The 14,941-nt window shown below is 39.8% G+C and overlaps 1 protein-coding gene across 1 annotated transcript in view; it reads left to right on the forward strand.

Moving 5' to 3' along the window:
* Positions 1-756: 756 nt before the first annotated feature.
* BPNT2 (3'(2'), 5'-bisphosphate nucleotidase 2) overlaps positions 757-14,941 on the forward strand; it is a 31,941-nt gene continuing 17,756 nt past the window's right edge. The window contains exon 1 of the mRNA XM_019717578.3: positions 757-1,406. Coding sequence (XP_019573137.1) covers positions 1,014-1,406 — 393 coding nt within the window. The 5' untranslated portion in view covers positions 757-1,013. The remainder of the gene's footprint in view (positions 1,407-14,941) is intronic.

The raw sequence follows: 14,941 nt of genomic DNA on the forward strand, positions 1-14,941 counted from the left end.
GCGTACATTGTCTCAAAGATTACATATTCTAGATTGACTGACCATCATGGGAGGACCTTTATATCAAGTGGACTTTCTCAGGCAATTCCTCTCCCCCCTCAACCTCTGAGAGGATGGTATAGGTAAAGTATCCTTGCAAGGGAGAGAAGTCCGGAGTGTTTTTTCATTATGAAAGCCTAGGATCAAGGTATGCTTTTCAGCAGCTCAGAGTGGAGGTAACGGGAAAAATCTCTACATACATACAGATACAAATGCATAAACATTTAGATCACAAGAGAGGCCAACAGAATGAAGGGCCAAGTAAAATTCTTCCTGTCACCGCTCACCTCCCGCTCTGCCTGGAAGAGCGCGGAGAGGCGATTTAAAGCTACAGGCTCTGTCTACACCAGTGCTGAAGAAAAACGCATACAGATCTCTATGAAAATGACTTGTATTTTCCTTGGTTCCTCAACAATCTGAGCGATGGGCAGTCAGGACTGTCATTATGGCTTTATTTCAGCCATGTACAGGTGTTAAAAGGGAGATTAGACTTTCACAAGGCACTCTGTAGCCTTCCCTGCGTAGAAAGTAGCTTCGCCACATCCAGGAGTGGTGTGAAAACCCAAACACTACGGGACCCCAATAAAAGGAAGCAGCGCAGCCCAGCACCTCCCAGAGCACTTGGCCGGCCGCCTCGCCCCATCCTCGCCCCGCCCCTCGCCCCGCCCCTTGCGTAACCCGGATACACACCCACGCTACCCTTTCACCTCCCGGCGGTTGGCTAACGTGGACGTGCAGCTCGTTGGCCAGCTGAGGAGCTGGGGCCGCGCGGCCCCGGGGAGTTGGGCACGCGGAGGCCGACTGTGTCCTTGGCGGCACGGCTCTGCCTTTCCCAGGAAGGAGCGATGGGGCGCGCGGGCGCCGGGGAGCGGGCGCCGGTGTAGTCCTCGCGGCGCCTGGACTGGGAGCGCGGCGGCGGTGGGCGCCCGGAGGCCTGTAAGGGCCGCTGCCCCGAGCACCCGGCCTCCGGCGTCATGGCCCCCATGGGCATCCGCCTGTCCCCGCTGGGGGTGGCCGTGTTTTGTTTGCTGGGGCTCGGCGTGCTGTACCACCTCTACTCGGGCTTCCTGGCCGGCCGCTTCAGCCTCTTCGGCCTGGGCGGCGAGCCCGGCGGCGGCGGCGGCGCGGCGGGGCCGGTGGCCGCGGCGGACGGGGGCACCGTGGACCTGCGCGAGATGCTGGCTGTGTCGGTGCTGGCCGCCGTGCGCGGTGGCGACGAAGTGAGGCGTGTCCGCGAGAGCAACGTCCTCCACGAGAAATCCAAGGGGAAGACGCGCGAGGGAGCCGAAGACAAGATGACCAGTGGGGACGTGCTGTCCAACCGCAAGATGTTCTACCTGCTCAAGACCGCCTTCCCTAACGTGCAGGTGGGTGCCGCGAGCGGCGGGAGAGGACGGGCGGAGAGTTCGGGCCAGGAAGCATGGAGCCTTGGAACGAGTCCCAGCTCGCAGACTCCTCCCAACAGCCTCAGGTGGTGGGGCTCTGGCTCCCATTTTACAGATGTGGATGGAGATTGACACGCAGAACTTTAGGTGCTCAAGGTCATACAAACAGTTCGTGGAAGAGCTGGATGAAATTGCTGGCAGTCAGACTCAGGGCCCATGCCCCTCTGTCCCCTTCCCAGGTGTCTGTGCGACTTTAGACCCGGGATCTGGAGCTCAGGGTTCTGGGTGGGCTTTCACGTCGAAAGGCTGAGAAAGTTAACCGCTCCCTGCCTCAGGCTTTTCTGTAAAATGAAAGAGTTGGGCTAAAACCCACAAAGCCCTCTAGCCTTCCTTGATGTAATTACTGGAAGAGTCGTGACTAGAATACCGGTTTTCTGGCCGACCTGCTAGGAGCCCACTGAAGGCCGAGAACTGGGGAACTGTTGCTGTGGAGCTGTTTGCTGTATGCAAGGCGTTTGTGGGGGTGTGCTCATCATTTACTTTAGCTGTAGTGTTATCAGGACCCTCTTAATGGCATATATTTTGAGGGCCCTTTAAGGAAAGGAAGTTGCTGAAAATGTGTTTTCCAGCAACTTCCTTTCAACCGCCTATCCCTTATTTACTCCAGAAAAGAACAATTTAAGAGCGTTCGCCTTTTCTTTCGGTAGGTTTCTGGTAAGGAATTGATATTTTCTTAGGGCAATCCAGACACAGACACTTTGTATTTGCTGTTAATACTTCATTTTAGTGGAGCTGCTATTGAATGAATAAAGCTTTTAAAAACGTATTACAAATTCCAGAGGAAGAGCTCTACATAGTGTAGCAGTACTTTATAAATGAATGTCTTAACTTACCTAACAGTAGGTTTTGGCTACTGGGAAGAAAAATTGTTGTTTCTAGTGGAATTTAATTAATTAGATAAACAGTGAAATCTACCCTGGCTTCTTGGAAAGGTCTAACCTTTTACTGTTCTTGAAAGAGTTAGGAGAGGATTGTCTTTGTAGAATTAAGTATATGTCTTGTGTGATCCTCCCTTTCGTCTGTCATGTTATTGCTGTGATTTTCTTTCTCTTTCTTTCCATCTGTCTTTTTTTCTTACTCTCTTTTCCTTTCCTTTAAAAAAATTTTTTTTGCAGCAGGAAGGAACATTGACTTTCATAATATGAGTTGCTGAATACCAGATATAATTGACACAAGAATTCTCAAACAAAACTCACATTTTCACTTTTTCTTTTGCCCCACCCTGTTGTCATCACAGATAATACTTATGTGTTGGCATCTAGATGTGAGACGTACTTATAAAATATATTTTTCTCTTCTGCAAAATGCAGCGTTCTTTAGAGTTTGTGGAAGATAACAGGAGTTTCAGAGAAGTTGATGTATAATAGTTATAACAATAGTAATAATAACAATTTATTAAGTGTATTCTAGGTGTCTGGATACTGGCGATACAAAACTTTATTTGATCCTCACAGCAACTTTAAGAAGTAAATTTTGTTTATGCCCACTTTAGAGATGGGAAATCTGAGGCTCAGGACAATTTAGTACACAGTTTATATCAACTATCTAACTCTTTTTTTTAGCTAGATTTTTAGGAGACTTGTTGAAACAAAATTTATGTTTGGTTTCCTGGGGAAAACATAAAAATGTAGAAACTTAAAAACAATAATAGTGAAATATAGTAAGCAGAGCTGAATTTTTTTTTTTTTTAGAGTAGAGACAAAAATACTCTTAAATATTAAAAACATGTATCTGTGTGCATGTATGTTCACATGCAAACTCCATCCCACCCCATCCCTGCCAAACCTTTTGCCTTGGGTAAATTCCACAGGATTCTGAGTTTGCTTTCTCACTTATTAGCAAACACTAAGGGAATAGCTGCCAAGGATAGTGAGCTGCATTTTATTAAACACAAAAGCTAAGATTTTGAAATTGCAGATGTTGAAATCTCTGCCTTTATATAAAATAGCTTTTTTTCCCCTTGTGACTGAATATTTGCATGTACATCTTTAGTGTTCATGTTGGATGGTGATTGGTGGAATAGAGTGGGTTATGTTCATTTATACAATGGTAAAATAGGATGGTGTCATGTTGAGCTATCTCCTTTTATCACTATGTTGTTAGACTAGAGGCCAAATGTTGTAGCCATCTAAGTAGAGACAACCCTACATTCTTTGCTTTCTTCCCTCCCCTCCCCCAACACCCAGAAGTACAGCCTTAAATGTCCGGTTGTTTTTGAAGCCTCACCTGAAATGGTAAGGAACTTAAATCCCATTCAGTTTACTTCCTTATGGAAAGTTAGCACTGAGAAACCACAGAGACTCTTTTCTTTTATCCTGGTGCCCTGTACAAATGGAGCAGGTCTCTTCTTTTCTCCCATGACCTTCCTATCTAGAGTAAGATGCTTGAACTCTCCTATCTAGTGTTCATCCCTCAGTAAAATTTAGGGTATACCAGGTGTCACTGTAGAGCACTCATCTGGGGGCGTTTTTCCCCAAAAGGACATTTGGCAATGTCTGTTGGTTTTCACAACTGGGGGTGGCATCCTTTTGACATCTGGTGGGTAGAGGGTAAACAACCTACAATGCTTAGGACAGCCCCCCATAATACTGAATTATCTGGCCTAATTTTTCAATTTGTGCCCAAGTTGAGAAGCTCTACACTAGAGAAGTGAGTATTGTCCTAAGAAAACTCAAGTTTGGCCTAGGATTCCTGGATTTCCTTTTGTTTTCAACCTTTCTCATGTTAGGGATCTTGTGAGAATCCTCAGGGCAGCAGTTCTTCTCCTAAACACATTGGCAATACTTGATTTCACTGTGTAACTGCAGCCATTTGTGTGACACTGTGTCTCATTATATCCCGTGGATAATGATGAAAATGAAGGCTGAAGGTAGTTTCTTGGAGTAGATTTGCAGACAAACACAGAACAGACATACTTACACTTATAGTTTTGATTTAAAGTAAAGGGAATTCTCTATTTGAGGGGCTCCTGTCCTCTACTTGACTTGTTCAAAGTTTTGACAATGATTTATTTGAAGATAAAGCATGGTACTCCATGCTGGTCGGAGCAGCTTGGGTTTCTGTCTTCCTTGACCTCAAGGATGGGAGTTAAATTCTTTCAATAGAAGTACTCTCTGGAAAAGTTTGAGAAGTTCTAATATAGTGCAAAGAACATCTGCCTTGACATCTTTTGCAGTCTTCAGCCTACGTGATCCTGGCCAGTCTTTTAACTTCTTTGAGTTACAGTTTCCACTCCTATAAAGTTGAGATAAATAGTAATGTGGTAATTAGTGCAGCCATAAGTGTTGCAGACAGGGAGAAAAACAAGTTCAAAGGGGCAGACCCAATAGAGATGGTACTGTGGTAACTTCAAGTAGCCTGGTGAATCTGAATCAGAAGCACAGTCGAGAATTACTGTGGAAGAAGTTAGTAAGGGAGGTAGGCGCTGTATTATATGCCAAAGAAGTTTGTACCTGATCTTTGGTTTAACCCTAGAGTACTAAACGAAGACCAGATTTTCCTGACTTTTCTTAAAGCCTACAATATGCCATACTTTGGGTTTTAGGCATTTAGAGGCGGGTGAGACCAGTTAGGAGAGTGCTAAAATAGGCTATGTGAGAGATGAGGACCAGGACTCAGGCAATGGGAAAGTTATATGTAACTTGTTTTACTAGCTAACATTTATTTAGACCGTGACAAATGGCAAGCATTGAATTAAGCTTCTGTTGCCACTATTAATTTACTCTTGACAAAAGCATAGGAGGTTAAGTACTGTTGCCTCCATTTTGCAGGTAAAGAAATTGAGGTTTGGAGAGGCTAAATAATTTGCCAAAGGTTACACAGCTAGAAAATCTTTGACTCACAGAGATTCATTTAATGGTCTGAGAATCATTTCAGGTCTGTCTAATTCTGTATGTAAGGTAGTATAGGAGGTATAACTATAGAAGATACTATTAACTACAATGTTTGGAATGATTGGAAGGGCTCAGGGTAGATGCTTAGAGAATAGTTTAGAGGGGGTAGACCAGTTAGTAGACTTTTTCAAGTGAAAGATGAAACATTTTGAATTGGAGTTTACGGTTGTGGAGAAGATAGATGTGGAAGGATATGAGAATTTCAAGGGATGTGTCAAGAATGACTCCTCTATTTCTGGGACTTGCACACTTGGTGTTTTGCTGGTGGTGAAGTGGAGTGGGGGATGACAGTACAAGGAGGACGGTTATGAGGGGATGCTTTTGATATGTTCAAGGAGACATGTTAAGGAGGTAGTTTAACATATGGCTCTGAAACTTTGAAGAGACATCTGAATTAGAAATACAAGTTTGTAAGCCATCAGTGAGTATTGTGATATTAATTGAAACCAGTTGTGGACAGGATTGCTTAGTGAAAAAATATTGTGTGAAAGGATAAGGTGAGGGCCTAGGGCCAAGGATAACAGACTGAAAATACCATTTAATAAGAACAGTAGCAGCCAACTTTTATTAAGTACTTATTGTGTGTTAAGCACTATACTGTTTGTTTGTTTTTACCTTTTTTATTTTATTGATTCATCCAAAGAACTCTCTACAGAGATATATCATCCACTTTTTAGTAATGAGTAACTGCAGCTCAGAAAGATTAAGTGACTAGCCTAGGTAAGTCACATACCAATAAATCAAGGTGCTGGAATTCCTATCATAGAACACATACTCTTAATAATGGTTCTGTATGTAGGTCATCGGTAAACTTTGTGAGTGCTTGCTTACTGGGAGCGAAGCAAAATTGAAAAAGATGGGAGGTAAAGAAATGGAGACAGTGAGTAAAGACAGGTCTTTCAAAAAATTGGGCTGTGAGGAACTTGGCTCGGGTGTTATATGAGACTACGAGAAGGTTCTATGTGGGGGTGTTGTTTGTTTTTGGTGTGTTTTTAAGATGTGAGACACTAGAGCATGTTTATTTATAGAGATATATTTGAGAGATAATTAGTTGATAGTCAAAGCCTTCTGAAAAGGTAGAAGGAGAATAAGACAGGTAGAGCAATGTTTATCCATTTAGAAAATAGTTATTGAATAACTGCTGTGTTATAGGTACAGTGTGAGGCATTATACCCAAAAATTTATTAGGATTTAATGATTTATGGAGAAGTATAGTAAATGGTACCTTCTTAAGGCATTAACCAAAAGCCTCTTTGACCCCAAAGTAACTGAACTGTCATGTGAGTAGCATTAATTGTGTTTTGGGGTCTTGATTTCTTATTGTTCAATTCCCTGTTGAGAAGTGGGACAATATAGGCAGTAGCAATGTGGAAGGGAGAGTAGATTGAGTGGAAAAGGATTGTGGAGAAGAAATGAAACTATATTAGTAAAGAATAATGTTGTCAATCAAGAAGTATTTATTAAGCATCTATTGTTAAGGCAGTGGGAATGAGGCTACAGTAATGAAGGAAACTGTCTTTGAATTCACAGAACTTACGTTCTAGTACAGGGGTGTCCAAACTTTTTTCAACGTTTTTTTACCAAGGGCCATATGCGGTAAAATACACAAACAGCCGGGCCACTCACTCGAGGTGAAGTACATATTGCCTCACCTGGTTTATTTAAGTAAACTAAATATATTTTTGGAATTTGCTGTGGGCCAATTAACAATGGATTGCCGGCCGCAGTTGGCCCACAGGCCACAGTTTGGACACCCATGTTTAGTAGCTTAAGAATTATAGTTTACATGTAAACAAATGAGTTGATTTCATCCTGATACTGGCTTTGAAGAAAAAACAGTAAGAACATATGGAAAGAGTGACTGGGGGATCCTGCTTTGGCCATGGTAGCCAGGGATAGCCACTTTGAGGAACTGTCATTTGAGCTGAGAGCTAAATGACAAAAAACAGACTATCATGCAGAGATTTGGGGAAAGGGTATATGAGCAGAAGAGTACAAGTACAGGTGCAAAGGTCCTGAGGCCAAGGGACCGGAAGACAAGTAAGTCTGTACCAGTAAGTGCCAATAGAGAAAGTTTACTGGGGCCGGATCATCCAAGCCTTGCCTTGTAGATGATGGTAAGCAGTCTGGATTTTATCTCCGTGTAATGAGAAATTGTTGGAAGGTTTTAAGCAGGGAGAGACACGGTCTGATTTTGGAAGAGGCAGGTTGCTGAGTTGAGGAGAGAAGCTCCATAAAAGCAGTGAGTTTTGTCTGTTTTTTTCATTATTATATCCCAGTACCCCAAACAGTTTAGAATATGTAGTCATTAAATAGTTGTTGAAAGAGTGAATAAATCAGAGAATGCACTATAGGAAGCAAGACAATAAAAGGCTATTTTAGGAATCCAGGTGAGGGGTAGATGGCAGTTTTAACCAGGATTTTCTTAGTATATGTAGCGACATGTATTTAGAATTGGGTGGTAGAATTTATAGGACTTACTGCCTGATTAAATGTGGAATGTGGGATAGAATTGAAGAAGACTTACTGTTTTGACCTTAGCATCTGTTTGTAAGCCCATTTACAATGGTGGATAGTGGATTTATTATATTTGTCGGTGTGTAATGGTGTAGTAGCAGGTTATAAATAGTTGTACAAAAGCAGATCAGCTAATTGTGCTGATGATCTTGCTCTCAGTTTTTTTCTCCCTTACCTGACTTTTAGAGAGGATCTTTTCAAATATAGTTCCATAGTTTTTAGTTCATACTCAGTTGAAAGGATATGGAGAAGCTGACTTGAACTCTAGTCAGAAATCTTAATCATGAGGTACAGTAGTTGCCACACAGACTTTGCACTGCATTTTTGTAAACTAGAGTGACTGAGACACAGAGAGTATGTTTTATTTTATGGGATTTATTTTTGTTTTAAGTTTATTTTGTGATTTTTGCATGGTGTTACTCTTAAATTCATTCATCTGTGGTAGCCTAGCATTGTCATTAAGAGTGTAAATTCTAAAGCCAAAATACTTTAGAGTGACGTCTGTAAGATGGCAGAAGATGAGTTCTCTACTGTCATTCCCTCACAGAACATAGATTTTGGCCATTACCCATGAACAAGAGTACCTCTGTGAGAGTCTGGGAGTCCAGTGGAGAAGCTCCAGCACACAACTGGAGCAAAAAAATCTAAGAATAGAGGCATTGACGAGAGTAAGACCAATATTTTTACCTTGCTTGCATCACTCCTTCCCCAAGGCAGCACAGCAAGGAGGGACCCTCCTCAGCCTACAGTTTAACCCACAGGAGCATGTGAAGAAGCACCTGGCTTCCCCAGCTGTTCAGGACAGCTTGGGGAAAGTGGGCCCAGAGACCCACTTCCTCACCTCACCTAGATTACTGAGGTGATCTGCAAGGCTGATGGGTTCAGAGGGACTATGGGAGCACAGCAACCAGGGTTCAGAACTCATCAAAGGAACGTTACTAACAGCTTTGCAGACTCCAGAAAGCCTACCCACTAGCCACTGGAGACTCCTTGCCTGCAAGAATCCAAATGGCTCATGGGCATCCCTAAAACTTCACACATCTCACCCATAACCACCCCACCCACCTTCTTTGGCTTGATTTTGGTACTTGCTCCTGCAGACCATGAAAGCAAGCTTTTGCAGATAGCTAGTGAGCAAATGTAGAAAGCCAACATGACTCTGAAGAATTGGGAAAAGGCTCACATACTTAAGCATTTCAGGGCACCACCCTAGAGAAAACAAATGAAAGGCTCTCAGCACTTGGCCTTTCTGTGGGATTGAGATAAGGCCTACAGTTACCCTCCAAGAGGAACTGAGAAGTGTGGGGAAAGCACATCCAAATAAAAAGTCTGAGAAATCTTCAAAGTCCCTAGTCAGACTACCTGGTGAAGGTAGTTCTCTCCCAAAGTCACTCAGCAAAGACTGGAGGAGGTGACTTCAAGGAAAACAGAAAAATCAAGGAAACAGGACACCACCAAAGGAACATGATGACTTCCCAGTAACCAACCTGAAACAAATGGAGATCTACAAATTGCCAGACAAAGAATTCAAAATAATTGTTTTAAAGATGTTCAATGAGCCGTGAGAACACAGATAGACAACTCAAATAAATCAGGAAAACAATGCATGAACAAAATGAGAGGTTCTACAGAGATAGAAGTCATTAAAAAGATAGAGATTTTAGGGCTTAAGAATACAGTGAATAAAATTTAAAATGTAATACAGAGAATCAGCAGAACACGTTATCAAGCAGAAGAAAGGATTTGTGAACTCAAAAACAGATCATTTGAAATTATTCAAAGGAGAACAAAAAGAACTAAAAGAATGAAGAAAGCCTATATGAATTATAGGGGACCACCAAGTGAAACTATTCACATTTTGGGAATCCCAGAAGGAGAAGAGAGAGAAAAGAATAGCTAGTTTATTCAAAGGAATAATCGCTGAAAACTCCCCAAATCTGTGGAGAGATATGGGCATCCAGGTTCATGAAGCTCATAGGTCCACAGTTTCAATTCAAAGAGGATTTTATTGAGCCACATTATATTAAAACTCAAAAATCCAAGACAGAGAGAATTTTGAAAGCATCAAGATCTAACAGACATATACAGACCATTCCACCCAGAAGCAGTAGAATATACATTCTTGCAAAGAACACACAAAGCATTCTCCAAGATAGATCATATGTTAGGACAGAAAACAAGTGTTAACAAGTTGAGGAAGGTTGCAATTATATAAAGCACTTTTCTACTCACAATGGTGTAAAACTAGAAGTCAGTAACAGGAAGAAACCTGGAAAATTCCAAATATGTAAAAATTATACAACATACCACTGAACAACTAATGGGTCAAAGAGAAATGAAAATAATATCTTGAATAAAAATGGAAGCGCAACATAGCAAAGCTTCTGGGATGCAGCTAAAGCAGTTCTAAAAGGGAAGTTCATAGTGGTAAATTAAGCCTACATTAAGAAAAAAGAAAGATGTAAAATATGAAAAACAAACCCAACTTATAACTCAAAGGACTAGAAAAAGAACAACCAAAATTAGCAGAATGAAGGAATAAAGATCAGAGCAGAAATAAATGAAACAGAGACTAGAAAGACAATAGAAAATATCAACTAAGTTGGTTTCTTTAAATGATAAAATTGACAGACCTTTAGCTAGGCTAAGATAAAAAGAACAGATATATAAAATTCAAAAATGAAAGCCTAGATATTGCACCTGATACTGCAGAATACAAAAGATCATAAGACACTATTATGAACAATTACATGCCAACAAGCTGGATGAAACCAAGAAGAAATAGATAAATTCCTAGAAACGTACAATCTCTGTGACTGAACCATAAAGAAATAGAGTATCTGAATAGGCCTGTAACTAGTAAGGGTACTGAATCATTAAAAATCTCCCAACAAGGAAAACTCCAGGACCAGATGGCTTTATGAGTGAATTCTACCAAACATTTAAAGAATAATTAATACCAATTCTTCTCAAATGCTTCCAAAAAATTGAAGAGGGTGGAGCACTTCCAAACTTAATTTATGCTGCCAGCATTACCCTGATACCAAAGCCAGACAAGGACACTGCAAGAAAAGAAAGTTATAGGCCGATATCCCTGATGAGCATATATGCAAAAGTACTCAACAAAATACTAGCAAACTGAGTGTAACAGCACCTTAAAAGGATCATACACCATAATCAAGTGGGGTTTATTCCTGGGATGTAAGGACGAACAAAAGATAAAAATCATATGGTCATCTCAATAGATGTAGAAAAGGCATTTGACAAAATTTAACATCCTTTAAAAACCCTCAACGAATTATGTATAGAAAGAAGGTACCGTAACGTTAAAGGTCAAGTATGACAAGCCCACAACTAAAATGTTCAGTGGTGCAAAGCTAAAAGCTTTTCCTTTAAGATGAGGAACAAGACAGGGATGCCTATTCTCACCAATTCTATTGAACATACCAGTGGAAGACCTAGCCAGAGCAATTAGGTAGGTAATAGGAATAAAATGCATCCAAATTGGGAAGGAAGAAGTAGAATTATCTCTGTTTGCAGATGACGTGATCTTACATGTAGAAAACCCTAAAGATTCCACCAAAGTACTGTTAGAACTAATAAGTGGATTCAGTAAAGTTGCAGGATACAAAATCACTATACAAAAATCAGTTGTGTTTCAATACACAATCAATGAACTATCTGAAAGAGAAGAAAACAATTCCATATATAGTAACAGCAAAAACAATAAAATACAATAAAAACTTAATCAAGTCCCTGAAAGACCTGTGTACTGAAAATTATAAGAAATTGATGAAAGAAATTGAAGACACAAATGCAAGGGTATTGCATGTGCTTTGATTGGAAGAATTAATATTGTTAAAATGTCCATACTACCCTAAGCAATCCGCAGATTCAGTGTAATCCCTATCAAAATTACAGTGGCATTTTTTTTTTTTCCAAAGAAATAGAACAAACCCTCCTAAAAATTTGTATGGAGTTACAAAAGATCCAAGTAGCCAAAGCAATCTTAAGCAAGAAGAACAAACCCAGAGGTATCACACTTTCTGATTTCAAATTATATTACAAAGCTAAAGTAATCAAAACAATATTGTACTGGCATAAAAAAACATACACATAAACCAATGGAATCGAATATAGAGTTTAGAAACAAACCCACACATAGATTCAGCTAATCTCTGAAAAGGCACCAAGAGCACACCATTGGGAAAATACAGTCTCTTCAATAAATGGTGCTGGAAAAACTTGTTAACCATGTGCAAAAGAATAAAACTGGACTTCTGTCTTCCACCACTGAACAGAAATTTAAATGTAACATGAAACCATAAAGCTCTTTGATGTTTGTCGAAACAATTGTTACTTTTTTTTTTTTTTGGCTATTACACCAGAAGTACAGAAAACAAAACCAAAAATAAACAAGTAGGACAACCTCAAACTAAAAAGCTGAACAGCTAAATGAAAAGGCAACCTGTGCAATGGCAGAAAATATTTGCAAACTATATAGTCTTTGGTAAAGGGTTAATATCTAAAATACATAAGGAACTCATTCAACTAAATAGCAAAAGAATAAATAATCTGGTTTAAAAATTGGCAAAGGACCTGAATAGATGTTTTTCCAAAGAAGACATACAAATGGCCATCAGTTATATGAAAAGGTGCTTAACATCACTAATTAACAGGAAAATACAAACCAAAACCACAATGAGGTATCACTTCACACTTTTTAGGATGACTGTTATCAAGTAGACAAGTGTTGACAAGGATGTGGAGAAAAGGGAACCCTTTTACACTGTTGTTGGGATTGTTAAATTGGTAAAGCCATTACGGAAAACTGGAGTTTATACCATAGAACTACCATGTGATCCGGCAGTCTCACTTCTGGATAAAGAGCTGAGTGAAGTGAAATCAGTATTTCAAGATATCTGCACTCCCATGTTCATTATAGAAATACAGAAATATTCACAATAGCCAAGATATGGGAACAACAGGATGGTAAGTGCCTATTGATAGATGAATACGTAGATAAAGAAGACGTACACGCACACACACATACGGGATTGTTATTTAGCTATTTTAGTGTTAGTACTAAATTTAAAAATCCTGCCATTTGGGATAACATGGATGAATCTGGAGGGCATTATGTTAAATGAATTAAGCCAAACGGAAAGACAGATATTGCATGGTATCACTTATGTGTGAAATTAAAAAAAACAAATTGAAATCCTAGAAACAGTGGGTGTAGAATGGTGGTTGCCAGAGTCTAGGGGGTGGGGGAAATGGGGAGATGTTCCTCAAAGGGTACAAACTTTCAGTTGTAACTGAGTAAGTTTTGAGGATCTAATGTACAGCAAGGGGACTATGGTTAATAATACTGTATTATATACTTGAAATCTGCTTCAAGAGTAGATCTCAAGGGTCTCACCACAAAGGAAAAAAGTAAATTGGTGAGGTGATGAATGCATTAATTAACTTAATTGTGATCATTTCAGTATATGCACATATCAAATCATCATGTTGTACACTTTATATGTACAACTTTATTTGTCAATTATACCTCAATGAAGCCATGGTGGGGAGGAGCTAATATGGCACCAGTGCCTCAGTCTTAATTATTCTAGCATTAAAATAAGTTCTGATATTCCTGGTGCGGTAAGGAAAGTCACCCCACTATAATATTCTTTTTTTCTTTTTTTTCTCCCCAGAGTATCATGACTTTTTCTAGCTTTTTGCTCTTGCATTTAATTAAATTGCTCTGTAAATTTTTTTTAAATGGCTTGTCCTATTTCCAAGAGTGGGAAAAAAAAAACAAAAACCTGTAGGGATTTCTATTAGACTTACGTTAAATTTGTAGTTTACTGAAAATTGACATCTTTACCATTTTTAAAAAGTTATTAGTGTTTTTTAATATAGTTTTAATTTTCTTGATAATGTTTTTGCAAATATTGGGTACATTTATTTCCAGGTAACTTATTTTGTTGTTGTTAGGTTTCCTTTTTTTTATGTTAAATATTTTTAATATTTGTTGCTGGTGTATAAAAATGCAGTTGTTTGATAGTTATTGATCTAGCAACTTGGCTATATTCTGTTATTATTCTGTAATTTATCCACAAGTTCTTTTGGATTTTCTCAATAATCAGCCATCAATTGCATAATATTAGGATTTTGCTTCTTCCTTTCCAATCCTCGCCCCACACCCCCACCTTTCTTTAGCTTTCTGCAATGGCTAGGACTCTGCACATTGGTAACAGTGGTTATGATGGAGGGTAACTGGCTCTGTCGTGCCTGCAGGGTCCTTTACCATGTGGCTCTCAGACCTCATCTCCAGCTCCTTTCTTGGCTCATTGCTCTAGCCATGCTTGCCTCCTTGCTGTGCGCCAAATGTACCAGGCACACTCCCACTTCAAGGCCTTAGCATTTTTTATTCCATGGGCTGGAATGTGCTTTCTCTAGATGCCTGCCAGGCTCACTTTTTTTTATATCTTCACTCTAATATCACCTTCTCAGTGTGGCCTTCCTTACCTATCCTGTCATTTAAAAATAAACAAACAACTTTAGTGCAACATGTTTTACATATCATAGAATTTGCCCATTTCAAATATCCAATTCAGTAGTTTTTTATAGATTTGCCGACTTGTGCAATCATTGTCGTTAGTCAGTTTTAGAACATTTTATCACCTTAATATCCCTGTGCCCATTTATGGCTAATCTGTGTTCTACTCCCTGCCCCAAGCAACCACTGATCTACTGTCTCCATAGACATACCTGTTCTAGACATTTCAGATAAATGGAGTCGTCCAATGTGTAGTCTCTTGTGTCTGCTTCTTTCAGTTAGCATAATGTTTTTCGGTTCATCCATGCTATAGTATGAATCAGTACTTCATTTCTTTTTATAGCTGAATAGTATTCCATTGTATGATGTACCACATTTTGTTAATCCATTCATCGGTTGATGGACATTTGGTAGTTTCCACTTTGGTGCTATTATGAATAATGATCCTTTTACTCCTACAATATACTTCCTGTTCTTCCCTACTTTATTTTTTCCTC

The sequence above is a fragment of the Rhinolophus sinicus genome, chromosome 7 (assembly GCF_057876585.1).
Source record: "Rhinolophus sinicus isolate RSI-liver-muscle chromosome 7, RSI-T2T, whole genome shotgun sequence".
Lineage (NCBI taxonomy): Eukaryota > Metazoa > Chordata > Mammalia > Chiroptera > Rhinolophidae > Rhinolophus > Rhinolophus sinicus.